Below are 21,241 nucleotides of genomic sequence, written 5' to 3'. Positions count from 1 at the left end.
ACATGTCATATGTTTAGCATGCATGTACAGCCGTTACGGTCATGTACAGAACTGTTACGGTCATCCAGTAAAGAACAAAGATTGTCTGAACACTGAGAGCAGCCGGGTAATCTGGTTATAATTCCGAATTTATGTAATGTAGTCAGTAATGTAATGCCATACCATCTTCCTCTTGGTTAATGGAGAACCCTCTGGAGTTGGTGGTTCAATAGGTGTCGTATCTCCCATATCTCCCAGACCTCCAGGTGTATCGATACCTGGGATTTTCCCTACATCTTGCTCTGTGCTGTCTTCATCTTCTTCTTCTCCTTGAGCTGCCTCAGTAGAATCCGTTATTCCTCCAGTTTCCTGTTCTTCACCGCTCCCTGATTCTCCAGGAAGGTCTCCGTGCACTTCATCCTGAGTGGGGTCAGGCATGCTGGCCAGGAGCTCAGTCACGGTGAGGTTTTTGGCTCCTTCCACCAAACTGCCTCCAAAAAGAGTGTGCCAAACAATCAGGAAGAATCCTTTACACACGCTGAAAATGAAACAGAACACGCCCAATAAGATGGTCCAGAGGAAGGTAGCGATACCAACGACGATCTCTTTGATGGTCATCTTTCTGAGCCGCCTGTATTGTTTGCGCAGATTACGGAAGGTGAACATGCCCATGAAGTGAACCACGCTGTTCAGGAAGTCTGCAAAAGCGGAGCTCGACTCTGACTGGCTGTTTTTATCGCCATCTTCATCATCAGCTCCGCCTCCTCCTGCATCATTTCCCTCATCTATTTCCTCATAATCTTCTTCTTTCTCTTCTTCTTCTTTCTCTGAGATCTGTGAGGCAATGTTCATCTCAAAAATTGTGTCCTCGCAGAAATTTACAAAAAGCTCCATCTTCTCTGATTCTCCACCTTCATTGACAACGTCGAAAATAAACTGCCGTTTGGACTCTCGGACCTGAGGCATCTCCCACTGCTTTCTGTTGACCTCACTGATCTCAAAATAGATCCTCTCGATCTTTCTGCTCGCGCCCATGATCTCGATCCGTCCCAAAAAGGGTCTGAAGTAGTTCAGGACGCTCTCGGCTTGTTCCAGGAAGTTCTGGAGCCTGGTGTCATGTGGGACATGTTCGGAAAGGTTTGTCAGGAGCACAGCAATGTTGAACCCGATGTCTTTTGCCGGCTCCTGAAATCGGCTTGCGAATTCTTCGTAGTTGATCATTTCGTTCTCGTCAGCTTCGGAGCAGGAAAGGAGGAACTGGATCTCTGAGGGCGTGTACTGTTTCTGACTGTCCATGGCTTTCTGAAAGTCCTTTTTGGAGATCAGTCCTCGGGGATCGGATACGTAATCACGGAAAGAGCCAGAAGCTACGATGTCTTTCAGTTTGAGGAACATGTCAAAGAATTTGAGGATCATCTCAACATTACTGGAAGACTCGACCAGCATGTCCACCATCTGACGAGCAATTGTGCCATTTACTATATTACCTGGAGGAAGACAAATCAGAGAAGAATTTAACAGATATAATGCACTGAAGCTTCTGGTTTAAATCACATTAGGGTCACTGCTGTGTCCTTCACCTGCACAGAAACATATTGTCTCATTACATTAAGTTACTGATTAATTCTGTTCAAATCAGTTTATAATAATACAGAAATGAAAAAATCCAAGCCAGTTAATGTGCTAATTACAAACCCTCGAGTAGAGAGAGCAGCATGACCACCATGTCCTTCTGCAAGTCCAGGAGCTCTTTCAGCAGAGCGATCTGACTCGAGTCCTGAAACACAACACATGGGGAATTTCATAATATCAAGCCAACACCACACATGAACTCACTTTCCCAGAATACACCACGGCCTGCAGACATGGCAATCCTATCCTTCACCACTAACCTGTTCTCAAGCACCAGACGTCTGATTACCCTCACCTCACCAATCATACACATGTGAACACCCACTCTCTCACCCACAGAAACACTGCAAAGTAACCCTGAGTTTTGCAAACTCTGAATTTACGAAGCCATTCTGATCAGGTATTACACTCTGGTTCTTGACTTTGTTGTCCTAGATGCTGGTTTTTGGTAAGTTTTTGCTGATCTCCTGACCTGTGCATGTTTTTAGACTTGCCTAATGTTCTGTATTTCTCTGTCGATTGTTTATTAAACACTGAGTGCTTAAACAACTCAGACCGCTGTACTACACCTACACCTTCTTACCTTCCTACCTCAAACTCAGCATTTCACTGGTCCACTAATGTACAGTTAATGTTTCCTCTGCACTGCATATAGCTTTTGCAATTAAGCATTTGCTCTGGTCCACTGTTGCACATCCTATACTATTATTTTTATTTTTTTTTTTATATTTTTTTATATTTATTCTCATAGTTTTAATAGTTTTATTTTATATGTATTTATACTCCTTTGCTTTATATTACTGTGCACCAATACACCAAGACAAATTCATTGTACATGTAAAACCCACAGCAATAAAGACGAGGCTGATTCAGTAGCTACATAATGAGCTCCTGACTAATAAAGAATAGGATATTTTAACATGTAGATGAAAGATGAAGTAAAAACAGTTGAAGGGTTGATCATAGACTTGAGAATTAAAGGAGAGATTAAGGTTAAAGTCACCTGAGCCAGCTTCATCATCATGTGGGCAAAAACGTGAAGAAAGCCAACAACAGCATCCCAAAGCCTGCTATGGGCCAAAGACTGCTGATTACCTGTACACGGACCCTGAGAAAGAGTGGAGAGAGAGAGAGAGAGAGTAACAGGAAGTGAAGAAAAATGTGAAAGAGTAATACTAGTCTTAATAAATAGTAATAATAGTAATGTTTGTACTGTATGATACTGAGTGTACTCACCTGTATGTATTCGGTGAGTGTGTTGAACACCTGCTTGGCCACACTCATGGCTTTAGAGAAGTTTCTCTTTCCCGGCTCGTCTATGATCTCTTTACCTGAGTAATACCAGTAGAAGTCACTGATGGACTCCTGAAACACATTCCATTCAGGAGGTCAGAGGTTGTTTTCCTGTACACACACCACTGTACATCCCTCTTCAGATACACACACAGCCATTACCTGTTTTTAAATGATTACATATACTCTTCCATTCTTTGACACTGTATGTGTGTTTGTGTGTCTGTGCATGCATGTGTGTTTATGTGCGTGTGTGCACTGACCTGCAGGCGCAGCAGGTAATCAACAGTGCAGATGATGATGTTGATGGTTGTAGTGCTCCCTGTCTGTGTTCTGAGGTAATTCTGGAAATCTGCAGTAACAAACAGGCACGAATTCACACTCGTGACACAGCTCCTTACTGTCTCCTTACTGTTCATAAATCCAGGGTTCAGTTTTCTATTATATGTGTGTGTGTCAAGCACAAGGACACTGACCGTTATTGTGTCCTTCACAGAGCAGCTGCAGGAAGCGGAACAAGTCGCAGGTGAACTCATCATCAGCCATCACTTTCTCACCTGGTGCAGGTAGAGACAGGTGAACACACAACAACTGATCCGGGAACAGCTAATCATCTGCATCTCTGTCTATAATATCTATCAAGCAGTGAGGTCAAGGCAAAGACTTTTGAGAATAAGACCAACATAATGTAACACCAAAAATTCTCTCACACACATTCACACACACATACCGCACGTATCTGCACACAGAAATGGGCGAATAACACATATAATCACGCATACGATTACACAAATAATCACACAGACCACATGTAAAGAGACAGGGACACACACACCAGCATGCAGAACCACTGAACTCCTGAGCTCCAGTGTGTGTCAGGATGGATCAACAGGTGGAATGGAAATGAGAGATTTGGGGGGAAATTTTTGTAAGTTGGTTTTGTAAGTACTATTCGGACGGACGGGATTAGTTTTCTAGATGTGTGTGTGTGTGTGTGTGTTCAGTAATGTTTTTGAAGGACTATAGACATTTTAATGGATTCACATGGGATAAGTGATCTGTGTGTATTTCACAGAGATGGGCGTGGCATCATGATGCATAAATGCTCATCCCACTAAAAGCTCAATGTGTAGTAATACACAAACCTCATTTTTCACACGCATTTTATCAAGGTATGTTTTATGGGTTGTGGCCATGCATGATCACATGACCATAACACATCAGTAGAGTGGAGCTGTATTAGGAACTCGGTGTCTTCACTAAAACCTCCGGAAGCGTCCCCTCTCTGACATGTCCTTTTACAGCTCCTCTGTATTTTATTGTTTACTGTTTTTGTGGGAGATGATGGAAAAGAGAAAAATGCCTGGTTCCTGGAGCATTTTTATACTGAAGAGAAAGTGTGGAACCTCTTTTCCCGCAGATCTTTAACAAAATGTCAATTCATACAGGATTTATATTACCTGGAGTTATTTCTAATGCTCAGTTTATAAAAAGGGAAAATACAAAACAGTTAAGAGAGACAGGGTTTATCGGGACAGAGAGAGAGAGATGAGAGGGACAGAGAGAGGAATAGAGGTGTTATTTACCCCGTTCTAGCTTCATGTCTGACACCCAAGCAGAGATCAAGGTCAACCAAAAGAGAGAGAGAGAGAGAGAGGGGGAGAGGGTTTGGTGGTGATTGAGAGAAAATGGGTTGAGTGAAACAAGAGACTGGGAGGAAAAGAATTATAATCATTACTCCATGGTCAATATCAGATGACAATCATAAGATATTAGACCAGAATGAGAAATGAGATCATGTGACTTTATTACAATGATAATGAGGTTGGTTATTTACTGTGATATTTACAGTGTAATAGACTGTGCAGCTCTAATCAATCACAAATAATGCACATCTTAAAAGAACTTTAGAAACTGACCAGGAAGATAAACACTGAAAAATAAAGATTGTGATAATATTGCATATTGTAATAAATCATTAAGCAATGATCAAAAACAATGAATAATACACACATACTTTAAATATTTACAACAATCCTGTTCACTTAGTGTAACTGTTATAACAATAAAATCCTCTCAAATCCTCTCTGTGTAACTGGTCTCTACTGTGTGTCTCTGTAAGTGGTATCAGTGTCATCAAACAGGAAGTGACTCACTTGTTCCCTCCTCTGACACCATCCCCAAACCTTCAGCCTTATTCTGTCTCTCAAAAGCATTCAGGTCCAATACACTGTGACAAAAAAAAACACATCACATCCATTAAATTATTCACAAAGCTGGGTCAGAATTTGATGTTTCACACAGCAGTTCCAATATAATAGCTTTAGAGAAATCAGCCTAGTCCTATCAAGCGAGATAGAGGGGACTGTAGAATTCAAAGGTTACACATTTCACTACTAGAAAGGTTACTTTTGCATAAGTCCTGTAGGCATAGAGGGGAAACCTGTGTGTGAACGAGAAGACGAAGGGACCACGTGAGTAATGTGCTGGAATCTTACATCTGCATCAATTAATAATGAGTCAGAGCGGTTTCACTCTGTGTGTGTGTGTGTGTGTGTTTGTGTGGGTGTGGGTGTGTGGGTTTGGCAGTGTGATGAAGTGAACTTAATGTTATCACTCTAAAGTCGATTATATTTCGAATTATCCCCAAGTGTTTTATTCCTCTTACACCACAGCAATTTAACAAAAATTACAATTTTTAATTCGTAAAGAACAGCATTTTATGCCCTCAACAGTCTCTCTTTATACTCTGTCTTCAAATATCTTAGCTTGTTGTGTTACTCCTCTGTCCTGTAAATGTGGGAGAACCCAAGGTTCCAGTTTTACCTCTGAATGATACACAGCACTGACACTGGAGACTGTGTGTCACAAACTGATTACAACAGTGTAAAGCGTACGCTGAACACACCCCTACGAACGAGCTGTTAATGTTAACGATAAGGTATCAGAGCGAGTGCATTAATATAAAGCAGTGATGTACATCTGCTCTACTGTCAGAGCTGCTGTTAGACAGAATTAATCACCAAGTGACCACCAACCAGGGTCCAGAACTCAGCAGCTCTTTGGAGTAAATCAGTAAAAACATCATACCAGCAGGTCTGCATCAGAGTCTGCAAACTGAGGAAAAAGCCAACGTCCTTTTTGTCCTTTAGATAGTCCAACATTTTCTATAAATACAACAAAGTTCAGATAAAATAATACAGATCACTTCTATCATATTTAGAGTACTGCATCAGTGTGTGTGTGTATGTGTGTGTGTGGTGACCTGCTGCACATCACTGTTTCCTCCGTTCAGGATGGAGATTCCCAGCTTTAAAGTGGACGACACCATGCAGCCAGTCTCACCTGGAAGACAGGAAAGGAAAAGATCCATAATAACCAGGATGTTATGTTTTACAACACGCCACTGATAACGAGGTGAAGCCAATCCAGAGCCTCATTTCTCACTTGTCAAGGTTCTAAATTGAGTGTACACGTGCATTTGAGTCTGTGTGTGCCTACAAGTTATACACGTGAATAGAGAACAGTGTGTTAATGTAAACTGAGTAAATAGTTGATTAAAGTTTACCTTTGCATGCACTGATCATTTGCAGCACCATCTCTGCAGCTCCACGATTATGAAGGCGAGACTGCTGATACAGGAGCCTCTGCTTCTCCATCTCTTTTTCCTGCACCCACAACCTGTGTTATTAACTCCATCATCTCTCAGAGCTAACTACACACACACACACACACACACACACATGTTCACTCACACACTCTCACATACTCAGCTCTCCTTTTAAGTATATATAGTGACACTTTCACTTCCATACACGCTGATGAAGTTTTTATCTTAAATAAAAAGAACTTAACTTATTAATATATAATTTATATTAGATTTAGATGTTAATAAATATAATATTAAAGTTTATAAAGTTAGTAGCAGCCCTGTTTATTTGAAATCAAGTTTCAAATAAATCTCCCCCTCCCACGTATGCCTGGCCTGTGTGTGTGTGTGTGTGTGTGTATGCGTGTGTGTGTGTCTGCGCAATGTTGACACATGCAAGTGTACTGTGTTTAAATATAAACAGTCTGTGTGTGTGTGTGTGTAACGTGGTTGTATGCAAGTGTTCTGTGTTCAATTGTGAATGGTTTGTGTGTGTGTGTGTGTGTGTGTGTGTGTGTTATCAGGGCTATATGACAAACACACCAGACGCAAATCAGAAACAAAGCGACGGTGCAGAGAACACATTAGATCAACATTCACACAGTTATAGAAAACACAACCTAGTCACCTGACACACACACCACTTACATTCTCACTGTAAACACTTTAATAATAATAATAATAATAATAATAATAATAATAATGTTAAAGGCATCCAGGGATGCTATTATAATTTTTCATTTAAAGTTATTTTAGTATTATTTTATTTTAATAGATTAACTAAATATACAAACATAATTGTATAACTGTATAAATTTATTATTATTGTACATTTTATATTGCGTTATATAACTTTAGAGTTTATGTTTACAGCACGCAACACAATGCTATGCACAAATAAAAAAGAAACACCACATTCACCATGGTTACATCAACACCAAGATGTTCACACTGAACACCGCAGGTGAGAATGTAACACACACACACACACATAAACATACTGATGAAAAGCATCAAGCAAATACACACAGGCTAACAGAGAGAGAGAGAGAGAGACAGGCAGACAGAGAGACAGGCAGACAGAGAGACAGACAGACAGGCAAAGAGACAAAGAGAGACAGAGACAGACAACGAGAGACTGAAAGACATGCAACTGAGCAGAAAAACTGGTAAGACAGACAGATGAGGGATGTGTGGTCAGAGATAAGTTGAGTGGTGATGATGATGATCATGTCACTGGTCTCTACCGCTGCTGTGTGTCCCCTCCCTCGGCAACTCATACCGTCTCTGACTGTCGCACCTCAAACGACATTTCCTCTTCATCTCCCTCTGGATCTTCATCCCCACCTTCATCCTCCTCACCGATGTGGCAGCTCTACAATCGACCATAGGGAACATGGCTTAATTTCCTCTTTTTGGTTGTTGGTTTCAGTCTCCAGAGCATGCTGCATTCATGTAGCACTACAGCTGTATCTGTCAGTTTACATCTCACAGCTTTCCAAAAGAATTCTACAGAAAAACCCAAATCCTATGGCACGTTTTCTTTACTTCCTGCAGTCGAGTTGATTCAGATTCAAATTGCTGTCTCACTAGTGAAATGAAACGTTGAGACTAGTGAGATGAGATCTTGCTGAGACGTTAAATTGCCATTCAAGACGGCAAACTACCGTAACTGCTCAAGGATCTCCCCTAGCATAAACAATCTGACTTAAACAAGTACATCACAGGTAGGCTAAAGGTTATGATTATGACCTTATAACATTACACACTGCATCTCTGTATACATATGGCTCCTGCAAAAAAATATGAAAACCCACAGGAGTGGTATATTACAGGTTTCTCATTGGTTTGTAACAGAATTAAAAACGAGAAAAACGAGGTGACTCGCACCTTTGCCATGATGTCAGCATACGCCATGTACAAATGATCCATATCTAGTTTGCTGTAAAGACACATATAGCACTGGTAAGTAAACATAGCGATACAGAAACCATAAGCAGTGACGTCTCCGTTAAAGACAGTCTCTCACCTTTTCTCTGTGAGAGCCGTGCGGCTGAAGTGGAGGATGAGCTGATGCAGAGGATCAGGCTTTGTCTCCTTCTCTTCTTCTTCCTCCTCCTCTTCCTCCATCGCCTTCTGCATAATACAAACGGGAAAGGACAGGATAAACACACTGTAAAGCTACACACTTATGATGAAGTGTGATAATAGTGCTTACAGATAAGTCGTCGATCATCCTGTCTTCAAATGAGAGGCCTTCGGTTTGGAGCCAGTTTCGTTTATATCCATCAAGGAACATGTTGGAGGCTCGATGGCTGAAACAGCACTGCTAATTAGACCTGTTTTTATACTTCAGCATTTCTTACACATCCTTCATCATTTATAAGAACTCTGACCTGGGCAGGTTGTACAGCGGAGTCATCCTGAAGCAGGCCACCACGGCACGTCGTCTCTGTTTGGACAGCAGTTTGTGCCAAACCATCTTTTTGGATTTGAACGGATGCTCCGTCTGATAGAGAGCCAGACAGACGACCATATATTTTGTTCTGCACGGTCATCTTTGGCATACAGTGTCTGTGAAAACGAGCCGTTACTCACCACCTCGATGTGGTAAAGCACTGCTGCAACCTCCTGCACTCTTTTCACCACTTTCTCTGGAGCATCAGCATCCTCTGCCTTTCCTGCCATCATCTTGTACAGAGCCATCTGCCATCGCATGGACGGATCCTCCACCTAAGAGAGAAAGAAAGAGAGAGAGAGAGATAGAGAGAGAGAGCAAACATTTATTTTTTATTGAAAATAAAAACAGAGAGAGAGAGAGAGAGAGAGAGAGAGAAAGGAAGGTGGGGCTCAAGTCCACTATTACCTTTCCCTGAAGATGGAGGTTGTTCTGTAGGAACTCTCTCACCTCTTCATTCGTGTCTTTCTGTTAATCAGCAGCACACAAATAGGTTAGTGAAACTGATCATCAGGAAGCTGATAGACTGCAGTACACATTTCACATCCTGCAGACTGAAGGCATACAGAACATTAATACAGGTGAACTGTCAGGTTTCGGTAGCTACTGTACCAGAGAATAGCGGAACTTTGCAAGGTTAATGAGCTCATGATCAGCCGGAGAGCACATGTTGAGTCCGATGGGGAGCATCTTCTTCAGAGCAGCCACAATCAGAGAGGTCTGCACAGAGTAACGATCCCCTCGCCTCTTCTTCTTAGTACGCTCTACATCGGAGCCTCCAGCCTGGGATGATTTTATTAAAACAACAACAACACAAAAAAAAAAACAGGACATAAAACAGGAAAAGGGAACACAGAAGAGTAGATGGAAATGGCGCACATACTTGTGGCAAAAGAAAGATCTAAACCTCAGACTTGTACAGAGTCATCTGGCAAAACATGGAGTGTCTATAATAAAGCAAACTCAAAGCAGAACCCAATTCCTCAACTCAAACTTCTACAAGTGGAGCAGATTCAGCAGATCTTCAGTCCAACACCACCTGCCTCACAACTCTACAGCTGACGTCACAGACGTCACTGATGACTCCTGGCTTTTTTGGTTTTTATTATATTATTATATTTTTTTATTTAATGCTTTGTACTTATATTACATGTATATTTTGTATTAAACACTTCAGTTTAAAATTGATATTGGGTATTGATATCAAATAATACTCGACAAGATAGTGGGGGGGTGCCATTTATAATTCTGGTACATGCTAAAAATGAGAGCTACAGTGACTGTAAATAAGGACAAAAAATAATTTTTAAAAAAAAACAAGGGGGTAATTATGTGTTAGGAGGTCAATTCAGGGCTGGAACCCTGTGAGACATTTTGGGAGAAAACATTTCCATAAATCAAATCTGAATCTAAAACAAGATCTGGTTTTGATTAAATCAAAGGATATACAGTACATGTTTATTATGTTTTAAATAAATGATTAAAAACCAAAAAAGGGAAAAACATAAGAAACTGATAAATAATTTAAGAAAATGATTCATATCCCTAGAAAAACATTTTGCTGTTTCAATAGCTCTGTGATCTGTGACAGCGGCTCTAAATCCCGCTTTTTATCCCATAAATTTAAGAATTCTAATTAGACTTCTATTCAATACAGAGCTCTTTTTTTTAGTGTTTTTAATTCCAGGATCATTAATGGGAGGGAAGAGGAAAGAACTGATCATCGCTTGTCACCAGGACCGACAAGAGAAAGAGACTGAATGCAGGAGAAACGAAAGTGGAGGACAACAGGAGCTATTTATATTTTACACCAGGAATCAGGAAAACATGCAGAGAGACACGTTTAAGGGAATTACGCATGCATGCTGGGAATATTCATGTCAGTGGGGTTAATAAAGCCGAAAATCATCCAACGTGCACAAGGGAAGATGACGAAACACGTCACACACACATAAAACACAAAGCGTGCACGCTGGGTCTGATGCACTGAAATACCGGTCTGCTGATTTATTACTGATTGTAATAGAGACAGTCTTTACTGACACTGACCTACAGGGTCAGTATTTAGGGTCTGAAATGATTTAGTTTTATTTGTATAAAGCTTTTAAAAGCTGACGATGTCACAAAGCAGTTTACAGAAATATATAAATTCAGGACATGAAATTTACATTTGTAAATGTATTGCTAATGAGTAAGCCACAGGAGACTGGTGAGGGAGAAAGCTTGCGAGAAACAAAACTATAAATCATTTCCCTTCTAAAGCTGTGTACTATATGGTCAAAAAACCAATTACCTAACAAGGAGATTCATTCTATTGTTTCTGTAAGAGTCCAGTGTGTGGTCTCACTCAGATTGTGGGTACGATTCATAGTTAGCATTCACCCAGCACCTGACCTTAACAGGACCACCTGCTTCTACAGCCTACTGTAAGCAACCTCTTAATCTTCTGAGGTTTCTGTGTCTGCATTCCCATGTGATCACTTGCTAAAGATTGAAAGTGGTCAGTGATTCAATACGAAAGACGAACTGAGAGACCCACAACTTATCACTACGAAAAAGAAAAGTAGCGATTGGTCAGTAGGATGCTAATCGAAATGTGAAAAGGATCATCCCTTTTTTTTCCACAATCCCATTTTCAATCAGTTATTCTTGATTGCATTAGGGTTCATGGGTTAAAAGGGGAAGGATGGGGAGAGACTCTACAGTTATGTGGAGAACAAAAGCCATAAAAATCGTTAGAACGAGCAGAGGAACAGACAAAACTCTGATTGTTGCCCCCTTGTGCCAAGGAAGCTACATAGCAATCTACAAAACAAACAGCCAAAAAAAGACAACTGTCCAGAATTGGGACCAATTATGTTTCATTTTAGCCAGAACAGCTAATCAGAAAATCTAATTGAAATAAATCTAGACTTGGTTTTCTGAACTGGCTCAACTGAAACGGATTTGGTAACAACCAGGAATCAGCCATTGTCAGAAAAAGAATATAATGAGAAAAAATGGAGCTGAAAAGAATCTGAAGATCCCCATCCTGACTAAAGTTCACTCAGGTCAAACTGACTCGACTACACACTCTTTCATCAAACGCCTCGCCTCAGACTCCCCCCATCGCACACTGGCAGAACCGCTGGCAAAAACACTTACACTACATGTCCAAGTGTGTGTGTATGTGTGTGTGTGTCTGTGTGTGTGTGTACATCAAGATCCTGCTCTGTTTACTCTGAGATCTGCTTCATAATCTCGGTAACATTCTCCACTGCAATGTCTGCATTTAGAAAGTACACTATGAGTGTCTGCTGCTCGGGCCATGAACTGTACGGTATTTGTTTCTTTAATAACTTTCTAATTTAACAGAGAGATGGAAAATCAAAAATAGTTAAATAATAAATTAGCACATGTGCATTCAGTATAGCTCTGTTTAAGCCAGGCAGGCTCAGAGTTACGTGCACATGGTTATGCTTGAGCTATCATGTTTCTAGTTTAATGTGTCTCAGTGCCAGTGTGCTGGGGGGTTGATGAAAATAACCACAAAAAAATCCCCATGAAGGGGTTGCCATGCGGCGTGCAGAGAGAGAATCTAACCTCAGTGTTTCCGGCCTAGAAAATACACCAAAGACAAAAAGTCCACAGAGAACTATTAAAAGAAAAACACCCCAAAACTGGCCAACACAACGCTCAGTCAATGACCAACAAAGACACCAACACACAAACTCTAAATACAGTCACCTGTACTATACTTTACCTGTAGATTGTGTGAGGCCTGACCAGTGCCTCGGCTGTCTTTATTTCCCAGTAAAAAACAGGAAATAAAGATTTTGCAGGAATTTTGTACTCACTCATTTCAGTTCAGTGGTTTCCCTGCTCAAATACGTCTAACTTACCTTATCAGGTAATTATGTGTGTTAGAGCAGGGAAATGGCCACATGATGCTCGACCTCAGCCCTTTCACACTGGACTTGAAAGGTTTTTTTGTTAGGAAAAAAATCTAACAAGCTTAACACAAACTAATTAAACTAATGTTTTACTTTACAATGGAGGTACTCTTTAAATTCCAGCTTCGATGATGATATAATTGTAGAAGATGTTGACACCGTGGAGAGTGTAGCATTAGGAGGGAGTGGGGTAGTGGTAGCTTTGTTTCAGAATGCAAACAGTGCCAGGAATTAGACGGTGTTTATATCCTAAACATAACCAGTCATATTTTAACATTTCAGCAAAAACTCAATCATTAGTGTAAAAAGGTTCACGTATTTAAGATGGAATGCATTTGCCCTTCACCCTGTGTCATATGTGAATAAAACCCACTTTCTTTAATAAACTGATAAACTCACCTTACTCATCTTGCTCTTACTGTCAGCAGTGAGGAAGGACATGTTGTTTATCTCATTCATCACCACAAAGTTCTGCTCCTCACGCTTGAAGTTCTATAGAAAGGGATGGACTGAGAGTGTAATAGAGATATGATATAGCTAATGTGTCTCCTTGGATATCCTCTCTCCTTAACACACACACACACACACAGTATCTAAACAAAGTACTATACATAAAATCACACTTGTTCTCACATGAGATTTGGACCAGAAGATGAAGACCTCTCCCACCATACGGAACAGTTCCTCAGCATCGGGGTCGGGGCAGGTTAACCACCTTGCTCTGAAAGCCACAAACACACACACACACACACACACACTAGATGACCTAGGCTACTTGACCTACTGATTGTTTCCAATTAAATATAAAAATAGACCATACTGCCAAAAGTTTTGGGACACCCCTCCAAATGAATGAATTCAGGTGTTGTTTTTCAGGGGTTGGACTCGGCCCCTTAGTTCCAGTGAAAGGAACTCTTAATGCTTCAGCTTCATACCAAGACATTCTGGACAATTTCATGCTCCCAACATTGTGGGAACAGTTTGGGGATGACCCCTACCTGTTCCAACATGACTGCACACCAGTGCACAAAGCAAGGTCCATAAAGACATGGATGAGTGAGTTTGGTGTGGAGGAACTGCACAGAGTCCTGACCTCAACCTGATAGAACACCTTTGGGATGAATTAGAGCGGAGACTGCGAGCCAGGTCAAAACTGGGACGTCTGCCTTTACATGCACGTGAATGTAATATGGAGTTGGTCCACCCTTTGCAGCTATAACAGCTTCAACTCTTCTGGGAAGGCTATCCACAAGGTTTAGGAGTGTGTTTATGGGAATTTTTGACCATTTCATTTGAAATGCATTTGTGAGTTAAGGCACTGATGCTGGACGGGAAGGTCTGGCTCACAGTCTCCGCTCTAATTCACCCCAAAGGTGTTCGATCAGGTTGAAGTCAGGACTCTGTGAACTCTGTTGGAACAGGAAGGGATCATCCCCAAACTGTTCCCACAAAGTTGAGAGCATGAAATTGTCCAGAATGTCTTGGTATGCTGAAACATTAAGAGTTCCTTTCACTGGAACTAAGAGCCCAATACCTGAATTCAATCATTTGGAGGGGTTTCCCATAACTTTTCACAAGTTATAGAGGTGTTAGACTTATAGTGTATAATTGCATAAATTGTATAAATCATATAACTAAAGATAAATAAGATATTCAGGGAGGGATTAAAAATAGGTCACCACAGTGCTATAATATCTAAAATTTATATTACTATAATGTATCATTACAATACCACATGAGGAAACTATAAAACTATTTAGTTATAAACTAAATTATAAAAAGTTTTTTTTATCATTTTAGATGACCTGTTGTTGTCGACATAGCGGATGAGTAGAGGGTAAAGGGCGTATAAATCTCTGCAGAGGACAGCAAACTCATCCCGTATAGTTCCCTCTTCCTCATCACCCTCCATTTTGCCCTCCATGCGCAGGTGCTCCTCCTCAGCCACCACCTTTGCAGTTCGCTTCTTCAGCTTCTCCATCGTCGGGATGAAGTGAGACTTGAGCATCTCGGGCTTCGCTCTGCTCACAATCGGCTGAGAGAACACTGCAAAATACACAAAACACAACGGTTTGGAAATTTCTTTGATTAACTGTGTTGCTTGATTACTGCACATCATTTTAAAGTGCCCGTGTTTAGGTGGCATCTATTTAAAGAAGTAACGTTACTCACCTGCCAGTCTCTTCATCCATGGAGCCTCGTCAATGCCCAGGTTGTTGACGACAATCTTCATAATGCTGCCCAAGAGCTGGTTGAGGTGCTCTGATGTGACTTGGGTGCAGAGTTTGCCGTCCAGCTCGGGGTGATTTTCCACACCCCTCTCCCACCAGCGGGGCAGATAGTTACACAGCATGGGTAGGGTTACCTCAATCACATGGGGCATCTCTGTGTAGCGTGCACCTGATTCAGCCAGGTGACTGATCTCCCGCATCAACACATCCAGCTCCGGGATGTCCAAACACAACTCCTGCACTTCATTAGGCAGACCCAGGACTGAGCAAGAGAGAGAGAGAGACAGAGAGATAGAAAGAGATGGAGGGCTGAAACCATGTTTGTCGTTCAATTTAGTATTTTCACTTTAATCTCAAATGGAAAAATCAATAGAAAGAGCCTTAACTAAAACTTCACTGAAAGTCAGTGCACTGTAAGCACTACATTCCCATTTTCACTGACTGCATACTATGCGTACGTGTTAAAGTGAAAATTCCAGTGAAATGTTAACGATGAGACTGAGACACTCACTGGCTCTCTCTCTGGGGGTTTTAGTGGTGTACACAGAGAAAGCGTTGTACTCATTCAGATGAGGTTCAAGGTAAGCCACAGGCATCGCTGCAGCTAAATGAGCTAAACACTCTCCCAGAGCCGGCCTGTGTCTGAAATTCACACACACACACACACACAAAGACTCACAATCTGATAACACATACATCTTTCTCTGACACATCACAGCAGGAAAAAGTGAGTCAGAATGAAAAATTTGTAAATAATTCTGACCTTTCGGCATGAGGAGTTTTGACGGTGCCGAGAGAGTAAATGCTGCACATGATTCTGTAGCAGGACATCTGCAGGTCGTCCACTAACAGATAAAAAAAAACAAACATTTTATTTCTTCAGTTCAGGACGTCTGAACAGGCGAAAACTCAGGAATATAGACCGACTAACACCAACAGCAACTCAGTGTGACGTAAAGCAGCTTACGTATGACGTCGTCCCCAAACTGATGCTGTGCGACGTGATCAAACAGTGAGGTGAGGACCGGCAGAAGGGCCACAGTCGTGTAGTTAATATTTTGAGACACGCCTTTCACCGGCTAGACACATAAAAAATCATTACTTTATTTATACATTAATTACATTAATGATATGTTTCTACTAAAATTAATGTTTTGTTTCTGTTTTACACTATATTGCCAAAAGTTTTGGGACACCCCTCCAAATGATTGAATTCAGGTGTTGTTTTTTAGGGGTTGGGTTTGGCCCCTTAGTTCCAGTGAAAGGAACACTTAATGCTTCAGCATGCCAAGACATTCTGGACAATTTCATGCTCCAAAATTTGTGGGAACAGTTTGGGGATGACCCCTTCCTGTTCCAACATGACTGCACACCAGTGCACAAAGCAAGGTCCATAAAGACATGGATGAGTGAGTTTGGTGTATAGGAACTTCACAGATTCCTGACCTCAACCTGATAGAACACCTTTGGGATGAATTAGAGCGGAGACTGCAAGCCAGACCTTCTCGTCCAGCGTCAGTGCCTGACCTCACAAATGCGCTTCCAGTGCAAAAAAACACGCTACTAAACCTTGTGGAAAGCCTTCCCAGAAGAGTTGAACCTGTTATAGCTGCAAAGGGCGGCCCAACTCCATTTTAAATTCATGTGCATGTAAAGGCAGGTATCCCAAAACTTTTGGCAATATCGTGTACATCTGTTACCACTTGTCCTATGTGCAGTGTGTGTTCATTTTCCAGGAACACACAAGGAAGTGTGTTTTTCTGGGTTTTTAAAAAAAATGATATTCAGCCAGTTACGGCTCAATCTTCAGAACAACTTAGCATTTGGTAAATCCATTACTTAACTGTATGTGATGCAATCTGAATCAGTATGCTGATCTGAATGTGCTTGAATGTCCTTCCTCTAGTACCTGGTTGCCTTTTGACACTTTGCCCAGTTTGAGGTTTTCCACCATCTTTTCGATGTCATCAGCCGCACTCTCGAAGAAAGATCTCAACCCAGCCTTCACAATCTCGGGCCCTGATTTCATCACCGTTCTGCAATAAAATCAAGAGTAATGGAAACTGCATATGATATCTCACCAAAAAAGAAGTGAAGACTCCGTATAAGGTCATATATGTAGGTCAAAGACTTATAATGGGTTAAATAATAGGACGAAAGTGTTGTTCCACTTAAATAGTAAAAACTATTTGGACAGAAAGAGGCCCATATGGATATATAACAGATAAATAAAAAAGGTAAAAAGGTAACCTTGCGTCAAGTGAGCGTGCGAGTATATGGAGGCAGTTTACAATAGCAGGAGCATCCGTGCCTAAGACAGAAACACAAAAATGTAGATCTAAAAGTGTTTGACAAAGTACAGTTCAAATTAATGGACATAGACTTCTGGACATGGATGTAGCAAATAAACAGGAAAGAATCAGAGATTAAAGAGAACAGTATGTGGAACAGAGGACAGAAGAGAAGGATCTATGCAGGCATCTTACCAAAGAGAAAAACTCTGTGTCTCACCAGAGCCGACATCTTACAGAATATACTGTAGAGGCGAAGGAAAATAAACCGAAGAGGTATAGGAAAGAATGAACAAAGCGGGAAAAAAGAAAAACGGGAAAAAATCAAAGCAGAGGAAAAGATGATATAGTGAACAAAAAATAACAGGAGAATAAAAAAGCGTTAACAGTCCGAGTGAAAAAGAAAACTGATATAGTAAACAATTACCTGGCGATCATTTCTTTCTCCTTATTTGAGGCATGACCACCGCTGCCCAGGATTTTAGCAGGAGTGGACAGGAAATAGAGGCAGTGGTTTTTAAAGTACTGATTTATCAATGGCATGAGGATCTAAAGAGGACAGAAATGTTTCCAGTCATTAACATGAGCTTTTATATATATATATATATTTTAGAGATTGAGTTTGAACTGATATTTGAACAAGCATAACCTTGGCAAAGAATTTTATCTCCTGCTCATGAGGCGATTTCTCCACACGACCACTGCTGACCACCGCCTCTGCCCACACACACACACACACACATAATAATAATAATAATAACGTTATATATATCATTTTATATTAAATGATATGCTCTATACTACTCATTATACTCTTTTTTTAAGAAGTAAACTGTATTTGTCTCAGTGCCAGCTTCCTGAATTAACGAGTAAAACTATTTTTTAAAAAGAAAAGTGATGTGTTTCCCCATACCGAGATGAGCAATGAACTCCTGAGCGATGTCCATCCACTTTAATAGTTTCTGTAAGAAGCCATAAGCAAAACGCTTCTCAATGGAGGAAATGTCACTCTCCATGTCCTTTAGCCCTCTGCAGATTTTACACACACACACACACACACACACAGTTTTGTATTCCATTTCTTTATATCTTGCTTTATTTCCATTTCTCTTTTTCTTATTTCTAGGGTGAAAACACACCATAAATCTCTTCACGCTATAGTGAAACCATCTAGAATCAGGAGTACAAGAGTACAGTGTCTGTTTATGTGTTTCAGGACACTAGCCTTGGGGTTGCTTGGTATCTTCTTATTTAAAAGTAAACTTTCTTGAGAAGCCATATGCTTTACCTCGTCACTGCATATCCATTCAGCTGCAGGAATCTGAGCAGCTCGTATGCTTTCTCACGGTCACGAGCTTTCTCTTTGGCCGTTAGCGTGTCGTAGGGTACGAGCAGAGGGTGAGTCCCACCACCTGGGGACAGCATTGTGAAAATGAGCATTACCTAATCACAGATGCTATGGACCCATCAGTCTCTACAAACAATAAGTAAATAAATATTTCCCTTCTCATTGCATCATCTCTGTTTTTAGCACTTTCTATAACTCTGTATATAGAAACAACTGTTCATGGTAACTGCAACAGTGACTGACAAAACTATGGAAGGAAAGTACACATCTCTTCTATGGGTCCAGTTTATCGTGCATTAGAAGAGAAACTGGTCCAAACCCTTGGCCTGAAGCTCCATCTTTTTCTTGCGTCCCCAGGTGTTGTGGTAATTCTCAGCCAGCTGCTCTGCCATGGACTGGAGAAGACAAAAACCCACAAAAGAGCAGAGAGAAAAATACTGCATATTCATCACTAACACAATTCCAGTTACCTTTCTTTTTATTTCAGTGCTACACAATTTTATTTAACCTGAACACTGAATACTTACAAACAAAACTCAAACCTGAGTCTGATTTCACTGTTAGAAAAAAAACAGGTAGGACTTTTGTTTTCAATCAATATACACCGATCAGCCATAACATTATGGCCTAATATTGTGTTGGTCCCACTTTTGCCGCCAAAACAGCCCTGACCTGTCGAGTCATGGACTCCACTAGATCCCTGAAGGTGTGCTGTGGGATCTGGCACCAAGATGTTAGCAGCAGATCCTTTAAGTCCTGTAAGTTGCGAGGTGGGCCCTCCGTAGATCGGACTTGTTTGTTCAGCACATCCCACAGATCCTGGATTGGATTGAGATCTGGGGAATCTGGAAGCCAAGTCAACATCTCAAACTCATTGCTGTGCTCATCAAACCATTCATGAACCATTTTTGCTTTGTGGCACGAAGCATTATCCTGCTGAAAGAGGCCACAGCCATCAGAGAATACCGTTTCCATGAAAAGATGTACATGGTATGCTTAGGTAGGTGGTATGTGCCAAAGTAACATCCACATGGATGGCAGGACCCAAGGTTTCCCAGCAGAACATTGCCCAAAGCATGACACTGCGTCTGCCTGCTTGCCTTCTTCCCATAGTGCATCCTGGTGAAATGTGATCCCCAGGTAAGTGACGCACACGCACCCGGCCATTCACATGATGTAAAAGAAAACATGATTCATCAGACCAGGCCACCTTCCTCCCTTGCTCCGTGGTCCAGTTCTGATGCTCACGTGCCCATTATTGGTGCTTTCGGCTGTGTACAATGGTCACCATGGGCACCCCAACTGGTCTGCAGCTATGGAGCCCCATACGCAACAAACTGTGATGCACTGTGTATTCTGACCCCTTTCTATCAGAACCAGCATTAACTTCTTCACCAATTTGAGCAACAGTAGCTCGTCTGTAGCTCGTTGGATCAGATCACACGGGCCAGCCTTCGCTCCATATATGCACCAAAGAGCCTTGGCCGCCGGTTCACCACTGTTCATTTCTTGGACCACTTTTGATAGATACTGACCACTGCAGACCGGGAACACCCCACAAGAGCTGTAGTTTTGGAGATGCTCTGATCCAGTCGTCTAGCCATCACAATTTGGTCCTTTGTCAAACTCGCTCAAATTACACTTACCCATTTTTCCTGCTTCTAACACATCAACTTTGAGGACAAAATGTTCACTTGCTGCCTAATATATCCCACCCACTAACAGGTGCCATGATGAGGAGATCATCAATGTTATTCACTTCACCTATCAGTGGTCATAATGTTATGGCTGAACTGTGTAATTATACATTTAGTGGTCTAAAGAAGGCCTTAATGTGTAATTCCACACACCAAACACCTGCCCCTAGCACCAGTGCAGCGATGAGTATTTGTACCTTGATAGAAAGTTTATATTTTTTTCTGAGAGTGCAATATAAATATGTTATCTTACCTGTAGCTCTCGAGACAGAGTCATGCCAGATATGTTTATGGGCTGAGGGTTGTAACCGTGGCTTGGATCATATGTTGCCTAGAAAATGAATCAGTCAGACTGTCAAATTGTATAAACTGTCTGCTGTCATGTAAAACTAAAAACATGTACAGACATTGCTCACTTTATGACAAAAAATAATTAAAATGTCTAACAATTCACTACCATGATCAGCTTTCATTCCATCAAGTAACAAAGATGAATGTAACGTATTAAACCCAAGTATTTGATTTTGATTTCTGAAATAAATATCATTTTCCGCCTTGTCTTTCTCACACATACCTGTGCAGTCTGAGAGATTTTCCGCGCCGCTTTCTTCTCTCCTTTGTCTTCATCTCCATCTCTGGCTTTGTCAAGCGTCCACTCCCAGGCTATCATGGCCTTTATGGACTCTTTAATGGGCCAGCGGTAAATTTCTTTATCCTGCACAACAAAGGAC

At 41.2% G+C, this 21,241-nt stretch overlaps 1 protein-coding gene across 1 annotated transcript in view; it reads right to left on the bottom strand.

Moving 5' to 3' along the window:
- Window positions 1–21,241, bottom strand: part of ryr1a (ryanodine receptor 1a (skeletal)) — a 49,731-nt gene that overhangs the window by 5,357 nt on the left and 23,133 nt on the right. The window contains exons 56-91 of the mRNA XM_058412316.1: window positions 21,085–21,225; window positions 20,764–20,841; window positions 19,133–19,208; window positions 18,754–18,877; window positions 18,379–18,494; window positions 18,115–18,182; window positions 17,893–18,014; window positions 17,661–17,710; window positions 17,425–17,485; window positions 17,084–17,210; window positions 16,142–16,253; window positions 15,938–16,019; window positions 15,686–15,816; window positions 15,116–15,436; window positions 14,749–14,989; window positions 13,577–13,664; window positions 13,343–13,435; window positions 9,624–9,794; window positions 9,420–9,479; window positions 9,152–9,286; window positions 8,950–9,062; window positions 8,772–8,868; window positions 8,583–8,689; window positions 8,444–8,495; window positions 7,836–7,928; window positions 6,473–6,572; window positions 6,170–6,249; window positions 5,995–6,071; window positions 5,061–5,134; window positions 4,491–4,508; window positions 3,381–3,461; window positions 3,168–3,256; window positions 2,848–2,976; window positions 2,615–2,719; window positions 1,675–1,756; window positions 163–1,466 (exon numbers count right to left, since the gene is read on the bottom strand). Coding sequence (XP_058268299.1) covers window positions 163–1,466; window positions 1,675–1,756; window positions 2,615–2,719; window positions 2,848–2,976; window positions 3,168–3,256; window positions 3,381–3,461; window positions 4,491–4,508; window positions 5,061–5,134; window positions 5,995–6,071; window positions 6,170–6,249; window positions 6,473–6,572; window positions 7,836–7,928; window positions 8,444–8,495; window positions 8,583–8,689; window positions 8,772–8,868; window positions 8,950–9,062; window positions 9,152–9,286; window positions 9,420–9,479; window positions 9,624–9,794; window positions 13,343–13,435; window positions 13,577–13,664; window positions 14,749–14,989; window positions 15,116–15,436; window positions 15,686–15,816; window positions 15,938–16,019; window positions 16,142–16,253; window positions 17,084–17,210; window positions 17,425–17,485; window positions 17,661–17,710; window positions 17,893–18,014; window positions 18,115–18,182; window positions 18,379–18,494; window positions 18,754–18,877; window positions 19,133–19,208; window positions 20,764–20,841; window positions 21,085–21,225 — 4,998 coding nt within the window. The remainder of the gene's footprint in view (window positions 1–162; window positions 1,467–1,674; window positions 1,757–2,614; window positions 2,720–2,847; window positions 2,977–3,167; window positions 3,257–3,380; window positions 3,462–4,490; window positions 4,509–5,060; window positions 5,135–5,994; window positions 6,072–6,169; window positions 6,250–6,472; window positions 6,573–7,835; window positions 7,929–8,443; window positions 8,496–8,582; window positions 8,690–8,771; window positions 8,869–8,949; window positions 9,063–9,151; window positions 9,287–9,419; window positions 9,480–9,623; window positions 9,795–13,342; window positions 13,436–13,576; window positions 13,665–14,748; window positions 14,990–15,115; window positions 15,437–15,685; window positions 15,817–15,937; window positions 16,020–16,141; window positions 16,254–17,083; window positions 17,211–17,424; window positions 17,486–17,660; window positions 17,711–17,892; window positions 18,015–18,114; window positions 18,183–18,378; window positions 18,495–18,753; window positions 18,878–19,132; window positions 19,209–20,763; window positions 20,842–21,084; window positions 21,226–21,241) is intronic.

Source organism: Hemibagrus wyckioides, linkage group LG16 (genome assembly GCF_019097595.1).
Source record: "Hemibagrus wyckioides isolate EC202008001 linkage group LG16, SWU_Hwy_1.0, whole genome shotgun sequence".
In the NCBI taxonomy this organism is placed as follows: Eukaryota; Metazoa; Chordata; class Actinopteri; order Siluriformes; family Bagridae; genus Hemibagrus; species Hemibagrus wyckioides.
Note: the sequence above shows the minus strand (reverse complement) of the source record. Positions and strands in the feature narration are given on the sequence as shown.